This window comes from Pagrus major, chromosome 4 (assembly GCF_040436345.1).
Source record: "Pagrus major chromosome 4, Pma_NU_1.0".
Lineage (NCBI taxonomy): Eukaryota > Metazoa > Chordata > Actinopteri > Spariformes > Sparidae > Pagrus > Pagrus major.
This window is the reverse complement of record NC_133218.1, coordinates 10,820,888-10,848,222: the sequence shown is the minus strand read 5'-3', so window position 1 is coordinate 10,848,222 and position 27,335 is coordinate 10,820,888. Positions and strand designations below refer to the sequence as shown.

Below are 27,335 nucleotides of genomic sequence, written 5' to 3'. Positions count from 1 at the left end.
GGAGATGGAGGTGCAGTGTTGGGTCTCTGCTGTCTGAGCTGACAGAGAACACTCTTGTGTGAACCAGAATTTTATGTCAGTGATGATCCAAAATTACTTCAAATCTACTTGTCCCCTCTTTTAAGATGCAATATGAACTTCATTCAGTTCAGCATCACTTTACTGTACATTACAAATTACATTTTGAACTTCAATATTTCATAATTTGATAAAATATATAAGAAAATATATTTCAAAAACTAATATGACATAATATATGATTTAAAGGTGCCATCTCTAAGACAGGGTGCTCACACTTAAACAACTATCAGATCTGCAAACATGTTTTTTGTTGTTGTGTTTTCTCTCTGAAGATAAGCCTTAAAGCTGTGGGTAACACCTCTTAATAGCCATCATTAATAAATGATACATTTAAAGTTAATTAAACTTTAGTTGATGATAATTCACTGAATCACAAATAATTAAATGTTTTATAATAATTTATTAATCAGATGCAACTTTATAACGTCCATCTAAATAATGATTATAGATGAACTACAGTAATTATACAAAGTCAGATAAACATCTGTTGCAACCTAATAAACAGCTACTTAATAACAATAGTTTATAAAGCATTTCATTGTTTGTGAACAGGAGATCACCGATTAACTAAATGATGGTTATTATAAATGTTAGCCAGCTGTGTATCTACCCACATTTAATATGATGAGATGCAGATAGCAGAAGGGAAGAGAAGGCCAACTGTAATAGTTGCCAATGGCAGGTTTATACCCACAGTCTACATCTGGTGAGTCAGACTAAGCCCAAACCACAAAAATCCACATATCTGCCAAGAACAAAGTGGTTCAGGTGACATGGAACAAGCAAGCAGGTGACTCTGGTGAAGCGATACACATTGCCAATGGTTTCACTCCATTGCACTTACAGATGGCAGCAATGTGAAAGCAAAGGCAGGGAAGAAGACTGCGAGCTAGTAAACATGGACGTAAATCAAGCAGGATTCATAATAGTCCAAAAAATCTGCCTCGAGAATGTTTTCTGAGGAAGGAAATAGATTTGAACACTGAAAATAACATGTTTACGAGAAAACTCCACAGGGCAACTTTAGTCAAGTGATGAACACGTAGTGGCTGGTTTAGGTGGAAGTGCCACTGAACACATCCAGCAGGGCCAGCCTGGCAGCAGGAAGTGCTTGAATCTCAGCAGCCATCGAAGACACAGAGGAGCGACTGATATTGATCCAGAACTCGTTGTGAATTGCTTCTGATTAACTGTGGTAATCCTGTCAGTGAGTCAGTAAAATGTTACTGTATCCACCATCAAACAGGAATGTTTGATTAGAGAGTAAGGAAGCAGACAGAGGATCCAACATCTAACTTATGTGAAGACAATGCAATTTAGCTCGTACCCAAAGGACGCGTCACAACTCCACCACAGCTGCCGACTGAGTTTAAATGAATTTTCGCTGAGCTTTAAAAAGCAGCACCAGAGGTGTGATGTAGTATTTCTCCACGTGCCGCCACCAGCACCAGTGTGGCAGCTGCAGTAAACATATGCAAATTACATAACTGAGAATGTATTGCAGAGTCTACACTCTCTCATAAATTCCAGCTTATTAAAATGTCTCTGGGTGCGCCGCAAATTACACAGCCTCTCTCTCGTGATGACACCAGTGCTGGCCTGTTGGCAACAATGTGACGAGCAAAGGCGACAAGAGTCATTAGGCAGGAATCCCTCTGCCGCCTCACCATCGCTCCCATCCATTTACTCTGTCCTTAGCATCCACAGCCTTGCAAACCGGGAAAGGGATTGTGAACTCACACTCTGTCCTCATGCCGTTTATGAAACCCTCCCAGTGTTTCCTGCGGTCTCCTCAGCAGCATTAGGTTTCATAACACCGCCCGGCCCGGAGGTTAACCACAGGGCCTGCACTGCCAACATTTGCCAGCATCTTCTTTCAGCCCACAACAAGGCCTCTGATATTGTAATGACTTGCACTGAGCAAAACAAAACACTCACACAAGCTTGTGGTTTGATATGCAAAGTCTCCTATCCAACATTCTGCATGCTCTTGTGTAAAAAACAAGAGCTCAGTTGAGTCTTGTTTGAGGAATGCATCAGTGTACACGTGTACACATTCTTATCTGCTCCGATGCCCCTTATGTCAGTAACTTTGAGACATCTCCGGGGTTCTGTTATCATGCCATGATGCAGTTTCCATTTCTCATGCATTCCTGACATAGTAACACACACACACACACACACACACACACACACACACACACACACACACACACACACACACACACACACACATACACGACCTGCGGTTTTTCCTCTAAACACTTTCTGCAGAGTGAGATACAGCATCACTAAAGAACACACAACAGGATTAGCTGCTACAGCATTCCATAACAGGTGGGAGTGTGTGTGTGTGTGTGTGTGTGTGTGTGTGTGTGTGTATGTTTGTGCGCACACACTGAAAATAACATACTGTGAGTACACCCAGGCCTATCTTTAGTTTTCATGTCTACATCTTTGCTGCGTGGTCGGGCTGAGCAAACTTCTTGCACTCGGTTTTCCTCACATAAAAACAGCAGACAGATGAAGGGAGAGACCAGCTGGTGAACATTTAGCAGCTTCAGAGCCAGTTATTTTTCTCAGGAGTTGATGTGAACCAGGCCAGAGCTTAAAGGGGAGTGAATATGGGATTGACTGTAGATCGGTTAAGGTGAACACATGCAGTACACAACTCTTAATGGATGCTGATACTGCTCTGTGTCTGCTGGATGTATAAATAGCCAGCTGTCTGCTAACATGTTCACCATACACTTTATATGTCCATATTGATTTTATAAGTCACTTCCCCGCACCAAAGTGTACAATTAACAAACTAAAGAATCGATTAATGCAACTTTACCCCTGCTATACACAGATTGATTGATTGATTGAGTGATTGAGTTATTGATTGATTTAACAACCCTGTCTCCTTGAAATAATGTGTATATACAATTAATTTGCCACAAATGGGGTTTGCAGCAAACAAAATGCAGTCCAGATTGTTTTCTTTTCAAGATATATTACGTAACATATGTGCATTAAAATGTTTAAAAATGACCCGACCGTTGTTCAATATGTTGTTGAGTTGTGGATTATCCCAAATGTTTCCAACAATGTTCAAGGCAGAGAAATCCATTATTTTACTCAGGCTTATGGTGTTTCATTTGGTCGCCAACTTTATATATATAATAAATATAAATAAATATAATGTTCCTTTCCTCGATTCAAGTTGGTAAAATAGAGAAGAAAATATACTTCTATGTGACAAACAGCATAATGAGGCATAGTAGTGCTGCCGAGGTGCTCTGGACTACAAATGTTGTTCTCTGGATGGTTTGTTTGGTACAGACAAAGTGACATCATCCTGATTTTAATAGCTTTTTTTAGTGACAATTAAAAATCACAATACTTTTTTTTTTACCATATCATGCAGCCCTTTACTCAACTGCATTATTCTGTCCACCTCATGTATGTAAATGAGGACAAAAATAGAAACACCTGTCAATATAATTTATCATAGGACAACACCACCGTAATCAACAATAATAAACAAATCATTTCATCTACACGTTTCCCAGAATTTAAAATTCATAAATATTGAATTTATGGCAGTTGTTGTTTTGAACTGCAATACGTTGTACAGGTGTACCTAATGAAGTGGCCATTGAGTGTATGATAAATGTTCTCTGGAGATAGTTTATTGAAAATCATTACCCACTAAAGGCTCCCAAAAAGCTGCAGGGATTCATTAATTAAAAAAGACAACTATACACTGTGACTCACCTGGGGTTCCAACATTTTGTTATTAATCTACAGTAATCAATAAAAAGAACGCGCCAGTGCTGCGGGCCTAAAAAAACATTTTCTCTCATGATCCGGTGTGAGCTGAATATCTGAGTTTGTACTGGAAGAACTGAGCAGAGACACTGAGCTCATAGTACTAATCAGCAGAGTGTAACTAACAGTTATTGTCATTATTTCATCATTTCAAGAACAGTTATCAGGAGCTCACCGAAATCCCAGACTACTGATGTGCTGGCTGCCCAGCCTGGAGAGGCTCTTCTTAGCAGAGTCCTCCAAGTTGTTGGAGCCCTCGTCATTCACCACCATGGCCAGTATGAGCCCCACCTCCACACCATCCACATACTTAGCAAGGCGACGACTCTCATCCTTACTGCGGTATGTATCAAACCTGTAGGAGAGAAGGGAGCTTAAAAAGGAACAGGAGAAAGAAACAGAGTCACTCTGCACATTAAAAAACACAGTGTGGTAAGTACAGATCCTTTTCCCATATTTGAAGAAATTTGAAGACCTGTGATCTGTTGGTCACAAAACCTCTTTTCTACATATTTTAATTTGCATCCTGGATAAGGAGACTGTAATAACAATGAGCGGGACAAGTTTACTTGTGAAAGGAGGTTCTGCAGCTGAATCAGGTGCTTCTCAAAACAATGACAGCAAACTGAAGAGGGAAAAAAAAGGACTGTTGCACGCTGATATGCAGCCTTTAATGGTGGAAACAAACAAATATTTTGACACTACTGGGAATTATTCAAAGCGAAGAAAGAAGGATTTTCCTTACATGTTTACTTGTGTGGCATCTTTCAACTGAACATGTTTCACATAAGACATAAAAAAGAATGGAAATCTTAAAGGGATTAGAATTTAAATGAATAACATTTACTTAAGAGAGAAAGTAATGCTCTTAAAGTGATTTACAGCATAACAAGGCACCAAAAAAGAATTTGTTACTGAATTAATTTCCAAGGCCCTCCGAAATCAAAACTTGAATTACTTTAATGTATTTCTCCCCAGGTCAAACACAGCTGTTGGAGGACCAAAAGAATGAAATTAAACAAGGGAACTTTCCCACAGATCCATCAGGGAAACTGGACACTTTGGGGACATTGTGCTGGCAGAAAACTGCTGCAAGACCTGCTGCTGCAACAATGAAATATGCAATTTCTCAAATTAATACGATCAGGGTTAAAAAATGGAGGTAACACATTTATAGAAAGGGCATGTGCTCATAGTCACTGACACACTGAATGTAGACCCATGGGAACTGAAGGGCCCAGTGAGTAGGATTAAGGGGCAGAAATTAAATATATCATTTATGTTTCCATTAGTGTATAATCACCTGAAACTAAGAGTTGTGTTTTTGTGACTGTAGAATGAAACTTTTATATATAGAGATCTCTCCGTGATGTTGCACCACTATGTTTCTACAGCAGCCCAGAACGGACAAACCAAGAGGGCTTTCGTGTTTTCACATTTTTAGGGCCATCATAGTGGAGGGTGAGACGAGGGGCACTCCATTGGTTGCAATTTGCAACCTCATCACTAGTTGGCACTAAATTCTACACAATGGACCGTTAAAAAGGACACAAAACACTGCATGAACCCTTCCAAATGATACCTATTGGTCGAATACAGAAACAAAAATAAAATACATGTCTCTTTCTGTAACAGCATGAACATCTGTTCTGTAAATCAAGTGTCCAGTGCTCACTTTTGAAGAAAAAAAAAAAAGTTACCAAAATCAGAATCAACACACAGTAAAATCTGTTAAAATCTCATCTTTTTTTCAAGTTTTTAACTTTTAAAAGATCTCTGTCCATCGTTTCGGAAATATTCTCCGTCCATACAACACATGAAAACACATATCTCATGCTAAGTTACGTACACCAGGCATGCGTGTGCCACTGTAAACAGGAAGCAGATTGCACACTCTCTGTTTCACTCTGCAGTGAAACATGACTGCTCTTTACAGAATCTTCCTGGAGAATTTGTCAGAAAAATACTGTAAGCAGGAGCGCTAGTGAGCAGACCATGGAGTACGTTGTGTTTTTGTCAGCTAACTTTATATTAACATTCAGCACTCGGTTCTTACAGTAATTGACAGTGGTTACTCACTAATAAAGCTCTAAATGATGGGTAAAACTAAGAAATCGACCCAGAAGACTCAGGATACTCTGTCGTAAAACAAAGGTGATAAACTCTTAAACACTAAACTCAGCAACTTGGAGGGCAGCTCAAGAAGACAAAATATAAAAGTAATGGGTCTGCCTGAGAGGATTGAGAAAGACTCTCCAACTGTGTTTGTGTCAGACTTGTTCCTGGGAGCTGAGCATTTTCCACGGGGAATCAAGGTGGACCGGGCTCACCGAATCGACCCACCCAGCAACAGGCCGCGAATCATGATTGCCAAGATACATTATGATCCTGTGAAAGAGAAGATTATGCAAATAACTCGGAGTAAGAGCCAGCTAAACTATGACGGACAGACCTTGATGTCACCATGTCTGATTGCCAGTGGTGATTTCAACTGTGTTTTAAATACATTAATGGACAGGTCCTCCTCACACCCAGTCAACCCTCTAGACTCTACAGTTTTGTGCTAAATAATCAGATGAAATCACTGAACTTTGTCAATATCTGGAGGATCCATCATCCCATAGAGAAAGAATACTCCTTCTTTTCACAAGTCCACAACACATATAAAAGGATTTTGATTGCTTTTTAATTGACTCTAATTCAACAGCAGCAACCACCTCATCAAAATATCATAACATTTGAATCTCAGACCACAGCCCTGTTACTGTACTGTACATATTGATGTTGGGTGGGAAAAGCCACACTACAATTGGCGGTTTAAGTCAAACCTCCTTAACGATAAAGTATTCTTTGAAAAATGCTCAGCCTCAGTAAAAAAGTCCTTAGCTTTTAATGATACTGGGAATGTTTCCGATTCAATTTTGTGGGAAGCCCTCAAGATGGTAATAAGAGGTTTTGTCATATCATATGAAGCCACACAAAAAAAGCAAAGGAGACAGAGATTATCAGAAATAGATCACGAGCTTGCTTCGCTTGACAAACAATATAGCGAGGCACCATCTCCTCCGGCACTCAGAGAAACATGAATATAAAAATATTCTTTCTCAGCAAATTAGCACTTTACTTCTGAAGGTGAGACACAAACAGTTTGAATTGTGAGAGAAGCCTGGCCCCCTGCTCTCACATCAGCTGAGAGGTGCACAAACCAGCAGAGCCATTCATAAAATTAAACCACCTCTGAGCTCTATTACTACTGACCGTGTTAAAATAAATGATTGCTTCAAGAAATATTGAGAACAACTGTATACAGTCCTGCAACAGAAGGTTATATTCTTCAATTTCCATGCTCTCTTCCACTTCCTAAACTAGATACCAATGCACAAAATGAGCTTAACGCTGAAATTTCATTACAGGAGGTCCTCGTTGCGTTAAAAGAATTGGAGTAGAAAGACAGCTGGCCCCTGATGGCCTCTGTATAGAATTCTACAACACATATGCTGATGACATGGCCCCTCTATTGCTGAGAATGTTCAATGAGTCAATCAAATATAAAAACTTCCCAAAGTCACAATACACTGCAAATATCTCTTTAATTTCGAAAAAAGACAAAGACAAGACTGACCCATCATCATATCAGCCCATTGCCCTTCTAGGCACTATAATACACCCAGACCAGGTGGGCTTTACTCCCAGAAGATTTTCCTTTTTCAACGTCTGTAGAATACTCAATATTGTATACAATTAACAAAACAAATCAAAATCTGCCATCCTTGCACTTGGTGCACACAAGGCATTTGATCAGATGGAGGGGAGTATATGCTACTAACCATCAGGGATTTTGGTCTTGGTGAGAATTTTAGTTCTTGGGTAAGATGCCTTACGCCCACCCAACAGCCTCAGTCCTCTGACAGATCTTGTCCTTTTAACCCATGCCGTGGCGTTCAGCAAGGCTGCCCTCTGAGGCCTCTGCCGTTTGCCCTGTGCATAGAACCCCTAGCAGTAAGCATCAGATATAACCCGAAAATTATTCCTATACATCTAGCAAAACGGATCCTTACAAAGCGCTTTCCGCTGATGACATAATTTAGTTTCTGTCGGCGCCTGAGAAATCTATTCCTCCATTGCTAGACCTTATTAAATGCTTTGGAAAACTATCAGGATATACCATAAACTGGCAAAAATGTGAAATTATGCCTCTGAGCGAGGATCTAGACCCTGATTTTTTCAGCAGCCTTCCAGTCAGAGTTACTAATCACATAAACTATCTGGGAACTACAGTCCCCAAACAATCAGACCTGTTTTATAAATTGAACTTCAGAGATATGATCGATACACTTAAAAGTCATATTGAATATTGGTGAACTAAAAGCTCATTTAAGCATATGGTACCAAATGAAAAAAAATCATTCAAATTACTTCTATCTTAGCTCCCATTTGCTATAATCATGCATTTCCTCCCTCATAATTAGATGCTAGTTTCTCATTCTGGAATGGAAAAGGACTGGTTGCAGTGAAATATCTGTATCTTGATAATGTATTTTCTTCATTTATTCAACTTAAAGACATCAACTCAGCCATCCCATATTTTCAGGTATTTACAAATGGAACAATGTTGTGGAAATATTCCACATCTTGAAACTTATAACATTACAAAGAAACCTGATACTAAAAAAACAGAAAACAGACTATCCTACTTCCAACCAATATTTGTTGTTTATCCATCATAATTATTGTTACATTTTCCTCTAACCTCTCATTGAAATTGGCACAGTCTGCATATTAATAGTTTAACCATAATAATAATTTATTAAGTGCATTTTACGAATGTCACCTTTAATCAGTCAAAGTCTAATGGCAGTAAATTAGTGGAGACAGTGTGTCTAATGCCCTGCTTCCTCCTCTAAAAATCACCCAATTATCTGTTTACCACACTAAAAGCTGTATATCAATTTATCTAACCTCCATCTGGAATAACAACATCGTGGATAATGAATCATGAAAGCATATAAAGGATGGCATTGATTTCTAAATTTAATATCCCTGTGTGAAACAGTGCCAGAGCCATTAGAGGCTTATTTGTCTCCTCATTTACAACCCTGTGGTTACACAGTTTATGAGATGTCAGCCACCACATCATTTCTGCTCTAATTAAGAGTCTCATGATTGTTCAGCAGCCCAGACACAGCTTCTCCTTCGCCCGAACCTTTACCTGTCATCGTGCAGCACCTCTCCAGTCTTGGGGTCAATGACGTGGATAATGATGCCTCGGTTCCCCCAGCTCCTCTGGAACAGGTAGTTGTTCTGGTTGCTCTCTCCAGGGTGTAAAGTCTTGTTGAGGAACGTCCAAGACAGCTTCTTTTCTCCATGGATCTCTAGTGTCCCTCCTGTCCCCACACCAATGTACTTTCTTCCAAAGTAGCTGTGTTCCTGATCGCTGTCATCCAATCTAAGAACAGCGTGAGAGAATTATGAAGGTTTAAATACAAGTTTTCTACAACTGATATTTAAGGCAGGGAATATGCATCAGTGTCTGTGTTCACGACTCACACATGCCTATCTTAAAGAGGTCTTATCAATCATTTAGAGGATTTTAAAGATTGCTTTTTTGCCTTCTTATGTTAGTTTGCAGTAAAAAGTAAAAGAAAAATCAGGTAAGAGTGGGGTAGACTTGTGATAAACTTGGGGACTGTCCACAAATCCTGTGAAAAGACCAAGACCAAAAACTCCCTTAGCTGTCTGTAGCAGTCAGCCTAAAGCCAGCTAGTCAATGAGAAGGGTGCTGATGTTAAGCAGGTATAATGTTCACTTTGTTTACCATCTAAGTTTCGGATGTTAGTGTGCTAAATGTCATTATTAGTATTAAACACAAAGTACCGCTGAGGCTGATTCATTGGTTTTTGCAGGTATTTGGTCACAAACCAATTTTTAATTGATGATGATGCTGTATGTAGATGTAAAGCCAGGAATACTAAAGGGATTATAAATCATCACGACAGGGCCATGACTGTGCGCACCAAATTTAATTCCATCCATCTAATACTTGATGAGATATTTTACTGTAAACCACAAATGTTGACCTGATAGTGGCAATGACATCACCTGGGCACCATGGAGATCTGTTCTAAATTTCATTGAACTGCATTCAATAGTTAAAGACTAAGGATGTCAGTTTGGGTTAACTTTGCTTTCGACAGCCCAACACTGATTACACTCATTAGCAGAATATCTTCTCCAACAGGCACGCACACTTTCTCCACCCAACTGGCAGCAACATGATCTTTGGCTGTGAGCCATCCTCAGACATGGCAGCAGGGTGTTTGTACTTAATGTGGTACTTTTGACTTTGTTTCCTTTCTTGATGGAATATTCCTACACTGAGCTTCTTTGGCGCTCTTCACTAGCTTAGCATGCGTAACCTATCAAAAAAATTCTGGGCAGTCAAACAATTAAGGGTTAACCGTAGACATCCGTAAACAAGACATTTCACTTTGTTGGTGGCACTAGAGGAAACGCCAGAGGATCAACAAAAGTCACCAGATTTCATGTGGAGATCAGGGATGTCTGTACAAAATTTCATGACCAGTCAATAATGCCGTCCCTTGAGCACGGCTAAAAGTGGCTGACAAAATAACTTTCATTTTAAAAAATCCCTGGGTAATTTCCTAAAACAGTGGCTGACTGTATTTTTTAACAAATATTACTGATGAAGGAAGAATAATGAATTTGTGGGGCATTATCTTTAGAGGCAGGTTCATCCACATTTGGTGCTCTAGTGAATATGTCAGGCAGTGGGGCGGTGGATGTGGGACTGAGTCCAAATAAACCAGAGCCTATGGTTCGCGGTAATTTAGGAACATGGAGCTCAGTGGCACAGAGCAATAAGCTCGGCTTTATTAGTTCAGATCCAAGTTGTATCACAGTCGTGGATCATTGCTGATTCCTGTATCTTTCGATCACTGAACGACTCATAAGATTTGTTACAGGATGATTGTTGAAGATACGAACTTTAGTGACTCAGTGAGAAAAAAACTACATCAGGGAGTGAGAGGTTACAAAATTAAATTTAGCCAGACTAAGAAACATTTCTTCCATTGAAGTGAGCACAACAGTGGTGGCATCATTGAATGTGAAGACTATTTTCAACATTCTTCCAGTTAATATATGTTGTGAGCTGTGACGGTCCTTGATCGGTGCTCAGATCAATACATTGTTGGTTTTGGTCTCTTCTTGGTATATGTTGACATTAGGTAAAAATCTGGAAGAAAAACACTGTCGGGCTCATCCTTTAAGGTTACAGTAAATGCTTGAGAGACATCAAGTTTAATATACCCCATTTTACAACAGATATTTAACAATCAAATTATATTACATTACAGTGACCCTCACTGGTGAGGGATCAATAAAGTCTTGTCTTATCTCTTATCTTATCAGAAAAGGAACACATTGTCGAGGTAGATCGGAATTTAATGACAGTCCAATATACAGTATACTGTAGGTTGATACATCAGATGTTTATTTGGTTGATCTGAACCTGTGTTATTATTGATTAGCTGCATGTTAAACTTCATACAAGTGTACCTTCCAAAGAGGGAGATGGTGAGGTTGCCTTTATAAGGACATTCAGGGCTTCCGATGTGCAGTTCGCCTTTGTTGCCTATCAGGATGTGTTTTGTTCGAAGCAGTATGGGCCGGTTGGTGTCAGCAATCACCAGCTTTCCTACAGGACGGAGAGAGAGACACAGAGAGAGACAGAGAGAGAAAGGTGGGGGGGTGATGAAGTCTCCTGGCAGGTCTTTCATGCCCCAGTGCCCTCAGACACCTCCCATCTTCCAACCATTTATGGCCCTGGGCTCAGGCTGTCCACACACACACACACTCACACACACACCAGATGTAGCAGGCCAACCACCTGTTTTCAATCCAATGATTCCAGCTCAGTAGTGAAGTAGCTGTTGAACAGCAGACATCACCTCCTGAATGTGCCGCTTTTCTTGCTTTCACCTCATCTTGTCTTGAATAATGACACTCTGTGTCTTTGCATAATACATTCTTCAGAATACATTCAACAAGACTGAAAGCCAGATTGAATGTATTCATAGAAATCTTTTTACTTTGAAAAATCATTCAGTCAGAGACACTTCCATCAAAGAATCGACCACTTACATCAAATGGTTCTCCAGTTAACATGACAGAGAAGGCTCTGCTCGAACAGTCTGAGCAGCCATGAAGATTCTGCTGGGAGAGCTACAGTAGATGTCTTAATCTAGATGACTGCTGTGTTTTCATTTGACTGCCAAGATCTGATGTTCATGTATGTTAACAGCTAGATCTGAATCTTTACTATGACAGAACATACAATGGGGCATTACTGTATTGTAGCTGGAGATCTCCTGTTCATTTGGAAAATGGAAAATTAAACCATGAAATACACTTTCATTTGAAAACCTCAACAGGGATCAACAATAAGGATTGCCCAACTGAAAAAATTCATGACATGACGATTTGTTGTTATTTGAAAAAGCTGTAGTAAATACGACAATTTGTACAGAGGAAGTGAATATTGACTTTAGGCAAGAAGATTTCTGACCCACTGCCCAAAGGAGCAAGTGAAAAAGAAAGGAAACGCTAGACCCTATGAATACTGTATACCTTAATATATTACATTGCATTTATTTTAGGCGTTACTTTTTCTTAAAACCCTTATGCACCTTATGATGAGCCAGATAATGAAATATTCAAGTCAAGCATCAGGGATTTGGTTGGATTTGGTTGATGAAAAATTCAGTCAGGTGAGGAGGACGATGGGTGGTGGAGGGAGCTGCAGCAGCAGGAAGAAGCGTTGTCACGAAAGTACTGGGGGAATATTGGGAGCTGACTGATTATAAAGGCACCCTGGTTCTCTTCCATGAGTAGGATTAGAAGTTTACTAATGAGCTGGTCGCCAAACACATGATGCATTAATGAGCCAATGATACCGCACATGAATAAAACAGCTGACCATCAGCTGATATGAGCCTAACGTCAGTGCTGTGCCTTAACTGAATGCTTTATTAAACAGTTAACGATGTGGTGAAATGTACCTGTGCTACAATGCTCCACATGTAGAAGATCATTTTTCAGTGTTTCTATGTGGAAACCCCTTTCTTTTCTTTTCTTTTCTTTTCTTTTCTTTTCTTTTCTTTTCTTTTCTTTTCTTTTCTTTTCTTTTCTTGCAGAATGTTACAGTATTTCTGGTGAATCATCTTGAACTCTGGGTTATATACAGAAGTTTATCCAATGAAATCTGATTTAGTGTGACTAGCTTACCCAGCCCATCTGTTTCCAGAAGAATGTGGTTGATCTCTAAATCATTCGTTTTATATCCATTCATCTAATCCTATCCAATCATATTTAAATAATTTGATTTAAATCACCTTCTCAACTATACACCACCGGCATATTCTGTTTAATATGTCACATTACAGAAGATAAAAAAACTCTGACTGATGAACATGAGATGGATTAGTGTAGTTTACCGCCACTGTGAATCTCAATGGAGTGGACCGTAGCTGAACTTGTGAGGAGGACCTTCCTGCCATAACCAATTGTAACACGGTGGTCTTTACTGTGTCCTGGCATCCAGGGCTGCAGTCCTGGCTCCTTATCTGGACACACTGCAGGAGGCAGAAAATACACATTTCACTTTTAGAGACATAATCAGCTCACCAGTGGTGGAAAGTGCTTAGGTTCAGTTCCATACTCCACTACACTGCAGAGAGAAATAATATAGTCTTTATTCAAGAGCACACATGTAACAGATATGGTTGCTGGTTACTTTTGATTCTTCATAGATATGATAAACTTATAAAATACATTTTTCAAGATTAAAATCATTTCAGATGAATGAGTTGTCCATCAAATAGACCTGTCCCCTCAAAACTTCTAAAACAGTTTCATTAGTTAACTGTTAATGACCCAAAGAGGAAAAATCATAGATGATTTTACAAAACATTACTGAAAAGTGAAGAATGAATAGAAAAAAATAAAATAATATTAACAAATATCAGATTTGTGCAGCAGAACGTTGTTTGATTTTTTCTTTTCACCCTTCCTACCCAGGGGCAGGTGTAATGAATTGGAGGCCCCAGGCAAAGACCAGTGTGAGAGTCTAGATATTCAGAGGCCCTTTGGCGGATGAGGCCCCAGGCTGACACCTTTTGGTAACCCCTGTGAATGTAACAGCCTCCCCCATTACCTTCAGGGGGACTTACACATGATATCATAAACTTTTACAATGAAGTGGTTAAAACTATAGCAGCTACAGCTACGACAGTCAAATGTTACTTAAGCTTTGTTATCAACAACCTGTTAATGTACTCTATAATAATATGCCAGTGAGTGGTGTGTAGAATCAGATTGTCTGCAGAAAAGGTGTTTTTATTTGTAATAGTACTTTGTAGTGTTTAGTTAGACTTTAAATGCTTTGATTTTTACAAGTTGGTATCGGTATTTTTATTTAAGTAAACGATCTGAATCCTTCTTCCACCACTTCAACTCACCGCAAACCATTCATTCATGTGATCTAGCATGAGGGAGGCTATCATGTCATCATTGCAAGTTCTGGAAATCTGTCAGACGACTAAGGAATGGGAACTCTTGGACACAACCACCACATCCTCTGTGGAGGAAGACAGATGTCTCTGAAGTAAGACGAAGCTCCTCAGCACCAAGGAGTCAGATGCTGAAGGTATCTCAGCTGTGATGATCCGACTTCGGTTTGGGGACCTCAGAATTGCATCTCTGCTCCTTGCTGAAGATATAGTTCTGTTTGTTTCGTCATATCTGATGTGGCTTCAAAAAGCCTGGGGATCCCCCAGGAGGAGCTGGGAAATGTTGCTGGGTAGAGGAACTTCAGGGCTACCATTCCTGCTGCAACCGCAACTTCACCCCAAACAAGCAGTCAAAAGGTGGCCACTATAAGTGCTACATTTCACAATCAAGGCTGACAAAAGAAATTGGAGGCATTGATTTATATTGACAATTCAGGGAGAGTGGTGATAAAAGACCAAACAAACCCTTTGAAAGAATATAAGAAATGAAATAAAATAAAAATGTGGCCATGAGTCACCATTTTTCTTATCTGTCCCTGGCCTTCACCGAATCAACAAGCAACCTTGTAGCTACCCTCCATTCTCTCTAATGTGAAAGACTCACAAGAATTGATGGAAAGCATTCAGCTACTTTTTGATCAAATTAAACCTTTTACAACAGGCTCCAGCTGCTGCAGCCTTTAGCAGGCTTTATAGTCGCCTTGAAGAAATGTTTTACAGCTGGAACATTGCTCCTTATAGGACAAATCTGATATACCAGAACACTTGTTTAAAGCGGAAAACAACTGTAAAGAGGCATCAAGGTAAAAAAAAATAATTGTGTGTGTGTGTGTGTGTGTGTTAAAGAAAGAAAGTTCACAAATGTTGAACACTAATAGCTGGACAGAAAAATAGTCTGCACACTAGATAATGCTCCCATTAACATGTATGAACAAGCATTAAAATGTAAGTTAAAACACATCAAACATCAGAACATCTTACACTAGTGCAGTAATGTCAGTTTATTTATAAACTGTAAAATATCCTGCCTTCATTACAAACACATTTTGCCACAAGTGATAAACACATTTGAGGGATCACTGTGTTTTTATGTATACATTCTGTGTGTATATATATTTTACAGGTTCAAAGTAATTTAATCTTCTGCAACACAGACAAACTTTTTGTATAATTATCCTCAAGATTCAAAGTTCATTTGTTCATTTATCATCCTGCAGCACGGGGACGTACAGCGAAACGTGAGCTGAAGTGCCTCTATGCTACACTAGAAAAAGATCACCGCGGTTAGTACCTCTGGTTTGTCAATGTGTTCTCTGCAGATCTGATTAGTTTCTTCCCTTGTCTACTCTGTAACTTTCTCAGCACCCCAGCTATCTAAATGGGGATAACATAGCACACAAGGTTATTGGATTGCTCGCTCAAGAGTAAGAGTGACTGATAAACCCCTTTAGTTTATGTCTGTTATTGTCAGGATAGCACTGAGACACTGTGTAAATGTCCAGTCTGCCCGATAGAGTTTCAATCCATTGCTCTCTGGTGTGTGCGGTGGTCACCTCCTCTCCCTGCCACCTAATAGATCTGTCAATGGCATTGACTGGCAAGGGACCTGAATTGTCAAGTAGATTTCCCAAAGGGCTAACACAGATTCATGGCCTTCTGTTTGTCAGTGAGTGATGGCTGTTTGGCCCTGGAGGACTCAGAGTGTCTGTGAAGTGTCAGTTTGTCTACTGTCCTGCTGTGACTTTAAGAAACTATCCCCTACCCTCTCAGTTATGTTAATAAACTATCCATCTTTAGTCTAGCATAGACTGAGAATAGCATTGTGTAACATTTAATTACTACTGAGCATACTGAGCATCAAGATTCATTCTTGATTTTCAAAATGTTGAAGTGTTTGAAGAAACGGTCTTAACTCAAAGTACACATACTTGCTTTTATCTGGAGCTTTACGCTATGGACATCATTTTAATTGAAAAATCTCATATCATAAAATAACCCATTACATTTGCGTCATAAACCTCAAAGTTGAAAAAATAAAAATGTTTAGCAAAAATGTTTTTGCGATTTGAACATTCTGTTCCCTTAATATGTTTAAGAGAGTAATTATAAAGCAGGGTTTCATTTTAGGATCGGCCAGATGGAGCATTTACTGACCGGAGGAGTTTATCAACCTGACTGCAGCAGTGATCCGCGGAGTTGAACTCCATTGTGGGGTGTTTATGTTCTGTAATGTTGACTGCTGACTGGAGCTGGAGGGGAAATGTACTTTACTTCATGAACGTAATGTTACAGAGAGGAGAGGGGAAGAAGAAGAGAGAGAATCAGAGTCTCTGCTGAGTGCTGGGTTGAGTGAGAGGTTGAACTGCTAATGCACACTAAAGTCACCTCACTGTTTGGGAGGAATAAACAGATTCACCAACATTGCTGATGTAAAATCTGTCTGATGTGACTCTGGCACAAATGTTCATGAACAAGGTAATGTTTTGGAGGTTCATTCACATTAGGTTTAGGCAGCATCCAAATGTCCGAAGCATCGGGCGACCAAATGAAACGCACCGTTACCTTGAATAAACTTGTGTATTTCTCTGGTTTGAACATTGTTGGGAACATTTGGGATAATGTAAGTACACAGAGATCTAACAGAACTCTTATTTATACTGTAGCAAGAGGACATACAGTACTCCCTGTGACATATGTTACTTTAATGTTACTTACATTCAAGTCTCTGCACGTTCTCTCGCGGTCACTAAACTCAGCTTGCCCTGTCTTGTTTTTCCTTTTTGACCATATGCTGCTTTCATTTCAGTAGATCCCAAATTAATCCTTGATTTGGAAAAATTTGACTTATTCATATTCCTAACATAAAATGGAAGAATAGGCAAAACCTTAAACACAACATACAGCAAAAAGTTCCTCTTCAGCAGCTGTTAACACACACATTTCTGAGTGAGCGTCTGAAGTCAGTCCTTGGAGATGTGTGGCTGCCTGTTACTGGAGTGTTACTGCAGCTGCTGTGAGAAAAAGTGCTGAACCTGCTTCTTTCCTTTACTGAATTCACAATGAACTGCAGCTGAACTTCACCAGAAAACCGCCAACACAGGTGAGTCAGGGAGAACTACACCACAAAAACAAACCAGGTGAAATGGAAACTTCTAAGCATTACACCCAGTTTCTTCACAAGTCTAATCACAGGCGAGGACAGGATAATAACTGACTGTAACACAGCAACAATCTTTTAAAGAGAGCTGTTGTGTAATTTTCTTGAGCTGCCACTGTTCACATGTGGTGTGTTCATGCTGGGAGCTTGTACTTGCCTTTTTCAGGGGTGGGTGAGGCCAAATACACTTGAGCACACAGTTAAGCTCCTGGTGCGACCATCTGGTGCCTACCCAGCAAGAGCCTTTGGCTTCAAATTGTACTTCATGTTTTTTGTCAAAAAAAAAAAGATAAAAGACCAAACCAGCGTGGAGAAAAGTGGAAATTGAGGCGAGGTGCTGAAGCAGTCAGAATGAGAAAAATACCTGCTTTTGAACATTAAAGCATAAAAATATTTGCTCGTAGACCTGAAAAATTTTAAAAATGTGAACATGAGAATGAGCTTAACATGTTCCTTTCAAATTGCAGAGGGCTGCAGAGGTGTCCGACGTTGTTCAGGTTAACACTGCAGTACAGAGACACACCCTCTGAGACATGATTTAGAGAGACTATGTAATGGACTACTGTAATCATGTAGTTTGAATATATGATTGGATGTATCACCGCTTTTTCATCCTCCTGGGGTGCAAACAGTCAAAATTAAGTTTACATTCATTTTGTTTGCGATCACCAGCCAAACATCTTCATTGTCTGCACCTGATTTCTCTGATGTACCTCATCTAACAGCAGCAGGACTTTCCTTCTCCAGGTTGGTTTTCTTTAATGTTCCATTTCTCTTCATCTCATTCTGATTTATATATTTTAAATATGATAAACACAACTGTGTTTATAAATACGTGCCCAGGTGTGTTGTGAATGAACATCAATATATGCCTGCCAAGATCAATGAATTAAAATGAATGAACTATGGAATATTGTATCCATCAGTGAAGCTACAACTGAGACCCATTCTTGGTCACTCATTCCAAGTATGCCTTCCGGTGCGATTCACTGCAGCATTGCTTCCTTAAAAAGAAAAGAAGTAAAGCAATAAAAGGAAGGGTTTGCTTCATCTAGGCAGTGCTGACAGCAGTGAAAGGATTGAAAGTGGGAGTCTGAACTCTGCTGTGTCTGTGTTCACATGAAACGTGTTGTTGTGGAGAGACATTAACTGTTGTCTGAACAAAACAAATCAGTCTGAACAACACTTTTTCTTGTGAGCTGAAAGCTGCTTAGTGCTTATATTTTTGTACATATTGTACATATTTCACACTTAACGTGTCTATGATATATATGTATATGTGTATATATATCGTCCCCATATGCTTTTCTGATTCTCTTTGATGTATTCTATACTGATTACTTTTTAATGGCCCAATTTCTACATGAGAGTGATCTTTAAAGTTGGTCAGTAAATCAAACACCACTCAGGCAGCAGCTTTAGCTCTGGTGTTAATAACCACACTAGGGGCTTGGCTCTATGGATGGATTGTCTGGCAGTCGATCCACATCTTTGGTGCAGACTACAATATCTCAACAACTACTGACTTGATTGCAGAGTGGAATTCTACACAGACATTTAAGTTCTCCAGGGGATCACGTATACTGGCTGTGGTGATTCTCTGGCATTTTTAGTGATGAGTGAAACATCTCTAAACCTCTCACACTAAAAATTGGCGCATTCATAGTTTCCAGAGTAATCTTGAATTCTGATGACTTTGATGATGACCAAGTTCTCTCTTGTGGACAGCAGTGAGAGCAGCACATCTGTGATCTGTGAGCACAACTCAACTCCAGTACATCACAACAAAACACAGGGAGTCAATACCTTGTGGCACTGAGCTAATTAGCTACCCAGCTCTGGGTGATAATGAAAAGGCTGTGAAGATAAGCTAAACTGATAAAGGAGCTTGTAATCCAATTTAAAAGTCACTGTTTGTATCAGTCACGTATGCACCTTTAGCATTATGTCATGCATCCTTGTGACTTGAACTTCTCTTTGAGGTGCAGACCAATTACTAATCCAAGCCAATCTGCCTCAGACTAAGATGCTGTCGTTGATTAGAACGATTCTCTTACAGCTCGAAAAGCCTCTTCTGTCAGTCACAATAACGCTGCAGCAAAAAGAGCCAGTGAGAGATGTGTTAAGTTTATAGTGGAAGACCTATTCAAATGCCTTGAGCACTATTCCACACACGCACACACACACACACACACACACACACACACAGCAGAGCCAGGATCGGTTGTGGTGGTCTTGCTTGGCTAGATCCCTTTTTGCACGACTGTCAGGAGAAGAATTCCCCACACAGCATGCAGACAAACACAGCCCTGCAGTGTGTGTGTGTGTGTGTGTGTGTGTGTGTGTTTTCTTCTGAAAGTACATAAATATGTTTACTGTGAATATATATGCAAGTTGTCAACCCATAACATTGTTTCGATGTCATGAGTTCTGTTTGTAGTTAGCACGTACCTTACGTTACCTGTTACAGACCTGAGATTTGTATTTTCCACGGTGGTGTTGCACTATGTAGAAATGAATGTTTTGTTTGTCTCATCATTGTTGGGTAATACAAGGAGCCTCAATGGCCTTCTTTGCTCATGGCCAGCTATGTGTGGGGGGATGGCGGCTGTCTGGCATTTATGATTATCTCTCTAGAAGCCATATAGAGAGCCAAAGTCATGCCCCTTCCGGTTTCCCCCATGGGACTTTTGTCTGGTAGTGAATGAAGAGAGACAAGTAATTTATTGATCCTGTTTGAACTGTGTCATGAATCACACATATGATGTTTGTCAGTTTAAAAGATAATTTTCCAAGTCAATAAAGTGTCAGTTTGTCATCAAACTAATGAAATATCAGACAGTGAAAATACGTCATTATAAAGACTACACAGCCAACAGTGTCGTTAGTGACATCGTCTCCTAACTTAAACATTGTAGAGCTGCTCCTGTTTGTTAGCAGCTCACAGAACTGACCAGCTCTCCTTTCACATAACTGCAGTTGTCAGTATGAACAGATTTATTGTGATTTTCATCTTTTTTACTACCTTTTCTGAGCCAAGTTGGTGGCCACGTTGGTGTTGGTGACGTGTGTTGAGCGAAACTAAAAAACACAAGGAACACAAAACCGTATGATATACGAGATACGACAAACTTTGACTTTCTTGACTTGGAAAATTATCTTTTAACTTGACAAACGTCACATGTGTGATTCATGACACAATTCAAGTGGGATAAAATCAATTATTTGTCTCTCTCCGTTCACTACCGTACAAAGTCTTTCAGAAATAAGGTCCCATGCAGTCCACTGAAAGGGGCATGACTTTAGCTCTCTATATCACATGTGTGCAAACTGTTTCAATCCGTTAAATGTACACAGTGGGACTGACCAATTCAGACATCTGATATGACCAGTTATGCAATATTTCTGGACATGTAAGTTGAGACAAAGAGAGCAACATTTCTGAGCAGACTTGTGTGACAAAATATAACCATTATATGCAGATAACCTCAGTTTGAGCTGATCATGTTTTATCTTTATATTCATCATTGACCTGAAGTATAGCTTTTCTTCATCACTCAGTTATAGAATTGAGTGTCCCTAAAAGACCCAGTACTTCTGTTCCGTTCAGTGAGAGTAGACTCCAGTTCTGTGTCTCTCACTCTGTCAAAGCTCCCTCACTCGTCCTGGGAAATGAATTTGATGCAGGGATTAGTCTCCTTCAACACCTCTTCAGCTAAAAATCCATAAGCTCAGACTCACGTGTTCGTTTGGCACTGCAGGTGAATACTGTGCACCACTGGCACCTTGTGCCGGTGGACTAATGTTGATTATAACAATTTGAAAAAAGTAACACAATGCAGCAATTAAATTCAAAGGCCATTTAAAGGGTCATTTTATTCAAATTACAAAATAAATAGCACATCCCGAGTTTCCTCTGTCCTCACATCATGTTAATAGCAGGTCTTATTTGTCCACTTTTTGTGAAATTGTCACTGCTTGGCTGGTCTCCTATGGTTTTGTCATAGTTTGCGTTTGTAGTTCTGTTATTTCCTGTTTTATTTTGAAGTTCTGCCCTCATGTGTCATGTTTTGCTTTTCATTTCCTCCCTTTGTGTGATTCCGGCCCTTTTTTTGTTAGTTAATTAGCTCCTGTGTATATAATCTGTGTGCTCCCTGCTGTCTTTGTCAGTTTGTCTGTTTTGTTCCCCTGAGTCTGTTCCTGTGTTTTCGTGTCTCTTCCACCGTGGTTTGTTTCTGGCCTATATCCCTCCTGTTTTTCCTGGTTTGTGCTTTGCGTTTTGATTAGAACTTTGTTTAGCTTTTGTGTATCGGCTTTGTATTTTTGTATTTTGTATTTTTTCAGATTTTGGTGGGTCCTGACTATTTTGGTGGATCCTGACTATTTTGCTACACATAACTGGTTTAGCCTAAAATGTTTTGGAGAAGAAGTACATGCTGCCTGTGTAGCAGTATTAAACTGTTACACTAAATTGTGTGCAGTGCATTAGACGTTCCTATCCTATCCTATGTGAGTACAGGCACATACCTTTACTTTGTACAGATTATATTTTCAGGTTTGTCTTCATCTTTTCCTCAAAATACCTTTGAGGTATTTATATATTTATTATTATATTATTTATATATCTATATATATATATATATATATATATATATATATATATATATATATATATATATATATATATATATATATATATATATAGGTATCATAGCCCTACAGAATTTGTGCACTCTCTTATACAATGCAATTACCTGTGTTTTAGAGGTACAGTGTGTAATATATGGAGTATTTAGTGGCTTCCAGTGGTGAGGTTCTAGATTGAAACACTCCCTCACTCACCCCTCCCTTTCGGAAGATGTTGGAAAAGCTCCAGAAGCTACGGTGGCCCTAAGGGACAAGAAACTAATTTTCTAAATATGGACTACTGTGTCGAGTATTTCTACTAATTCAAGTGATGACGTGAGATGTATTTAGTTATTTAGTCTATAGAAATTATGGAGCACTGTGAAAAATATTCACAGAATTTATTAACTGGGTGATGAGCAGACTTCTCAGTTTATCTGCCACACTAAGTCATTACTTTGACTGTCTTCGGCACACTCCCAGGCCTAAATATCTTAGTTATCCCTCCATGTGTTGTCTCACTGCAACAGGAAAGGAATAAATCTAAATAAATCTTGCTACGCTACGTTACCGCCAGCTCTCTGAGAGGCCCAAACTGAGGCTACGGTGTGCTAAGATTTAACGTTATACATGGTGGCATTTCTTTTCAGTGAAACTAATGTACTGCTAATAAACATTGCACATTATCTAGGTTTTGTACCAATACCTGCGGGGGGAAGTATATATTACTGTCGATTGTATTCATTTTCTGCTCATTCGTAAGTTTCTTGAGGTGTGTGTGTAGCAGCACTACTGTGTGGTTTGGCACATAAAGTTGGGTTGAATTTGAGCATGATGTTCATGGTATTGCACAGAGAGCATTCATACAAGAGAACCCCTGTGAGTGCTTTGTAAGTGCTGCAGCTACCCTCTTACCCAGAAATGACCTTTATTAACTACCAATATCTTTTGCAGGAAATGTTTTACGGGAAACATATTGCCTCCTGGATTTGATCAGTGGCACTTATTATTTCATTGAAGGAAGTGCTATGTTCTATTAGTGGACGCAGGAGGTGATGTGGGTGAGTGGTGGCTGTAAAAGATCAATTAGTAGTAGTATTACACAACCTCAATGCATGGAGGTGAACTAGGCTTGTGATGATCGCAGCACAGAAGATTTTTCACATCACTGATATATCACTAATCAATAATAATATACTACCAAGAAATAACAGTGTGTTCTTTGTAGTATTCAGAGTAAACAGATGTTCATTTTTCAACTTTATTGTGGCATGCTCCATTGCATCAATATTAAGTCGAGTTCCACATGCTAGATTTTGCAGAAGCATTCAACTGCATCCCACAGTACACCATCTGATGAGACCATCAGATGCTGTTAAACCACTGGGTAGGCTTGTAAGTGGACCTCGAGTTAAGTGCTGTTTTAGCAAACTTCTCTTTCCTGGGTCAAAAATAAAGTTTCACTCTGTTTTATGTGTCATTTGGATGAACCAACCCTTTAATAACCAGTTATTTTAATGCCACATACTTTACCAACAGAGTATCATACACATGGACCTCATGTACTGAACCAAAAAAGTACTCTTAATCAATCTGATGACAGGGCTTTGTCATCGTGAACACATCGTGCTGCATTCATGCGTTTCATGGACTAATCCATCATAGTCCTTGACAGCTGCTATTTCCATATGTAGCAGATGCCACAGGTGCTACACATGTGAGTAGACTTCACTGCAGGTGTTTGACTGAAATTATGCACAGTGAAGGCTCAAAGACAAAGGAGCAAGCCATGATAAAGTGAAAAAGGCAACAGAGAGCTGGCTGGATAGCTAAGAGAAGCAGAGGGTGCAGTCAGCTAGCAGTGCTTATCTTAATGGTCAACATCGACAGAGTCACACTGCATGACAGACTACACACACACCATTAACCACACGATGAAAGTAAGCTACAAAGTGTTGTCTGTGCCACAAGACTCCATTGTTCAAAAACTATATAGTCCAACTGAAATGTGTTTTTCTCTGCTAGGGCAGACAGATCTGCTCTGTGTAGTACATTTCCTGTGCTGGTCGCACAAGAAAGAAAGAAGAAGTGCAGCCACATTTTCCCACTCACATGCTAGCTTGACAGTGGCGAATATTAACAATAGCCATGTTTTGTTTATGTACATTATGATGATGCTCTGTGTTTTTTTTTTGGTTACATGAGTGAGACATCAGGTAGTTGGATAGGGTTAGCTATGACAACGATGCACTGCGCTCACAGTACACAGACACTGAGCCTGTTGTTCAGGAGCTTGCTAACTCAGTAGCACAAAGCACACAGCCCTTAAACCAAAGAACAGTGCCGCTGCACCAGCAACAGACTCGTTCAGCTGCTGACGTTAGCACAAAGCACAAACTAGGCCAGGTAGCCTTTTAGGACTGAGGTTCATTTATGACAGCTATTTTACTTGTGTTTATATGGTTGTGGCATTTAACATAGATATTAATTTATGTATTGATTAGACTCAAAGCCATGAGAGTTTGTTGAACATCTGTCTGGCAGCTGTCATGACATGTTTCACACCTGGCCAGTGAGAGCTGTTCGCCAACTCTTGAGAAATAATCTGGCTCTTTAGCTGCTAAATAATTTGCCTCAAACATTGTTTATAGTATTTCAATTTCATGTAGATTTTCCATCCAATTCTATGATATAAGTTCATTATAGAAGGGTCACATTAAGGTTACAAGGTAAATTTATTGTCATTTTTTAAAACACAAGGGTTTGAAAAGTCCTTTGTTCTACATCTATTGTAGAAAATGGACTGTTGATGATGAGTTGAGGAGCCTCACAACCTTTGAAGCTCCCCTGTAGTCTGGTGGTACAGCAGCAGATACTTCTGTAGCTGTTGTCAGATGGCAGCAGGGTGAACAGACTGTGGCTGGGTGGGTGTTGTCTTTTAGTATCTTTGGGCTCTGTGCAGACATCTCACTTCACTGATGTCACTGATGATTGTATGAATTACTGTAAGTCACTTTGGACAAAAGCGTCTGCTAAATGCCCTTAATGTAAATGTAAATGATGCTCTGTAGATGGTACCAGTGATGTTCTGGTGGTTTTACCCACTGTAGAACCTTCCTGTCCTGGGCCGTGATGAACCATGCCAGTTTGTGATGTTTCCAGTCAGGATGCTTTCTATTGCTCCTCTGTAAAAGCTTTTTCTGTCCTTTTTCACCAGGGTGGTGATGTGTGTTGACACGGTAGCTGTTCTTATTCTCCAGGTGTGTGAAGACTGAGTGAAGGGCAATAGATATGGCATCCTCTGTGGATCAGTTGGTTCTTAAAGCATAATGGTGAGGGTCCAGGCTGGCAGGGATGTTGTCTTTGATGTGCTGGAGAACCAGTTTCTCCAAGCACACCCACAGGATGGGGGTGAGAGCCACAGGGCGGTAGTCATTAAAACTCAGACACAGCTGACCTTTTATGTACAGGAGCGATGATGGCTGTCTTGAGGCAAGAGGGAACAATCTCTTTTTGGAAGGAGATGTTAACACACATGATGGGGGCACTCCTGCTTTTGTACCTAGTGACATTTTAAATTTCCTGCCACATATTTTTAGTTCTGTTGGTGTTGAGGTCCCTCTCCAGTGTCTGCTGATGTCTCTTTGCCTCCTTGATACCAGCTTGCTGTGGTGGTGCTGTATGCTTCCTTGTCACAACAATGTGTATAAATCAGTGTGTATAAGTTAATAACTAGATGTGTGAGTTATTACAGGAGGAAGAGTAACCAATTTGAAATGCATTACTTTATGGATAACAAACACTTGAAAAACACATTGCGCCGACTGGGAACGATCTACAGTGTTTGGTCTAAAGGCGCAAATGCGTTTCGGTCGTGTCCAAATGGCAGATAATCTGGGCACAAGGTGGTGTGTAGATCTCAGTCCGTAGATCAGCCAGGACGGGTCATAACGACGATCATTCTGATCAATAACAGGTGGGATGCAGGTGGATGAAATACGTCTTTAATGAGGAAAATATTAATGACATTACCTGCATGGTCCCCCATCAGCAGAAACGATATGTGCATCTCTACATTAACACATGCATGTGCCCACAAGGAACAGCTGATAAACTTCATTGAAAACTCCTCACTCGCCGACAGGACTGGTTAGTATTTCATGTGAACCCGCCTGACCATACCTCATCTTAAGACCACCACGCCCAGGGGCACACAGGTGTGAAAATGACAACTGTCAGTCTGAAACTAGCAATGACACTTATGCTGCGCTGTGAGCTGCTTTGCATCAGGAGTAAGACAGAGCCCATTACATTTGTGTAGAAGTTCCTTTTAACTTTATATGTTAAAGTCAAAGGGAATTAAGTCTGCGTTAGTTCAATTTAATGAGTCAGTTACATAAATTATTCATATTAGCTTGACAGTGGCGAATTAAATGTCACACTTTACAATGAATGTAATAAAATTAGATGGAAAATGTACATGATGTAAATGAAATACTTTAAGTCACTGTTTTAGGCAAATTACTTTCTGAGTGTACAGTAATTGGTAGAATTACTGACTGACTGAATGGCACCGACTGTTCGTATTTCATGACATCAAGAGTCTTTAGCCCACTGAGAAGAAGAAGATCAGTAAAAAAAAGTCCTTAACTCACCTGCTTGGATGCAGGGGAGCAGCAGAGCTGCCAGAAACACACAGCATGTCTTCATCTCTCTCAGCCTGCCGCTGACCAACTTCACACCTGAGGCCTTCAAAGGTTGCAGCAGACCTCCCAGTGGGCTTCAGAGGGGGCTTCAGAGTTCGAGTGCCAAGTTCACAGTAGGAGGCCACCAAAGGCACCTAGAAATTCACATTGAAATGCAGAAAACTCAGCAAGACATGTACAAATGGGTGATACTAAAGCACTCTCTGGTGTACAAGAATAGCAGGAGGCCTGTCACATTTCTGGACAGACTTGTAACACAGTGGAGGAGTCTTTCTGAACACAAGCTTTAATTTTTTATTTAGCTTCATTTTCAATAATATAATAAAGGCAGACATGGCAAGGCAACATCACAGGGTTGTT

General features: G+C 39.8%; 1 protein-coding gene across 1 annotated transcript in view; it reads right to left on the bottom strand.

Annotated features, from left to right (window-relative positions):
* The window catches only part of cemip (cell migration inducing hyaluronidase 1), a 106,553-nt gene extending 79,512 nt beyond the window's left edge, over window positions 1-27,041 (bottom strand). The window contains exons 1-5 of the mRNA XM_073465266.1: window positions 26,925-27,041; window positions 13,413-13,550; window positions 11,476-11,614; window positions 9,107-9,343; window positions 4,073-4,252 (exon numbers count right to left, since the gene is read on the bottom strand). Coding sequence (XP_073321367.1) covers window positions 4,073-4,252; window positions 9,107-9,343; window positions 11,476-11,614; window positions 13,413-13,550; window positions 26,925-26,979 — 749 coding nt within the window. The 5' untranslated portion in view covers window positions 26,980-27,041. The remainder of the gene's footprint in view (window positions 1-4,072; window positions 4,253-9,106; window positions 9,344-11,475; window positions 11,615-13,412; window positions 13,551-26,924) is intronic.
* Window positions 27,042-27,335: the final 294 nt, after the last annotated feature.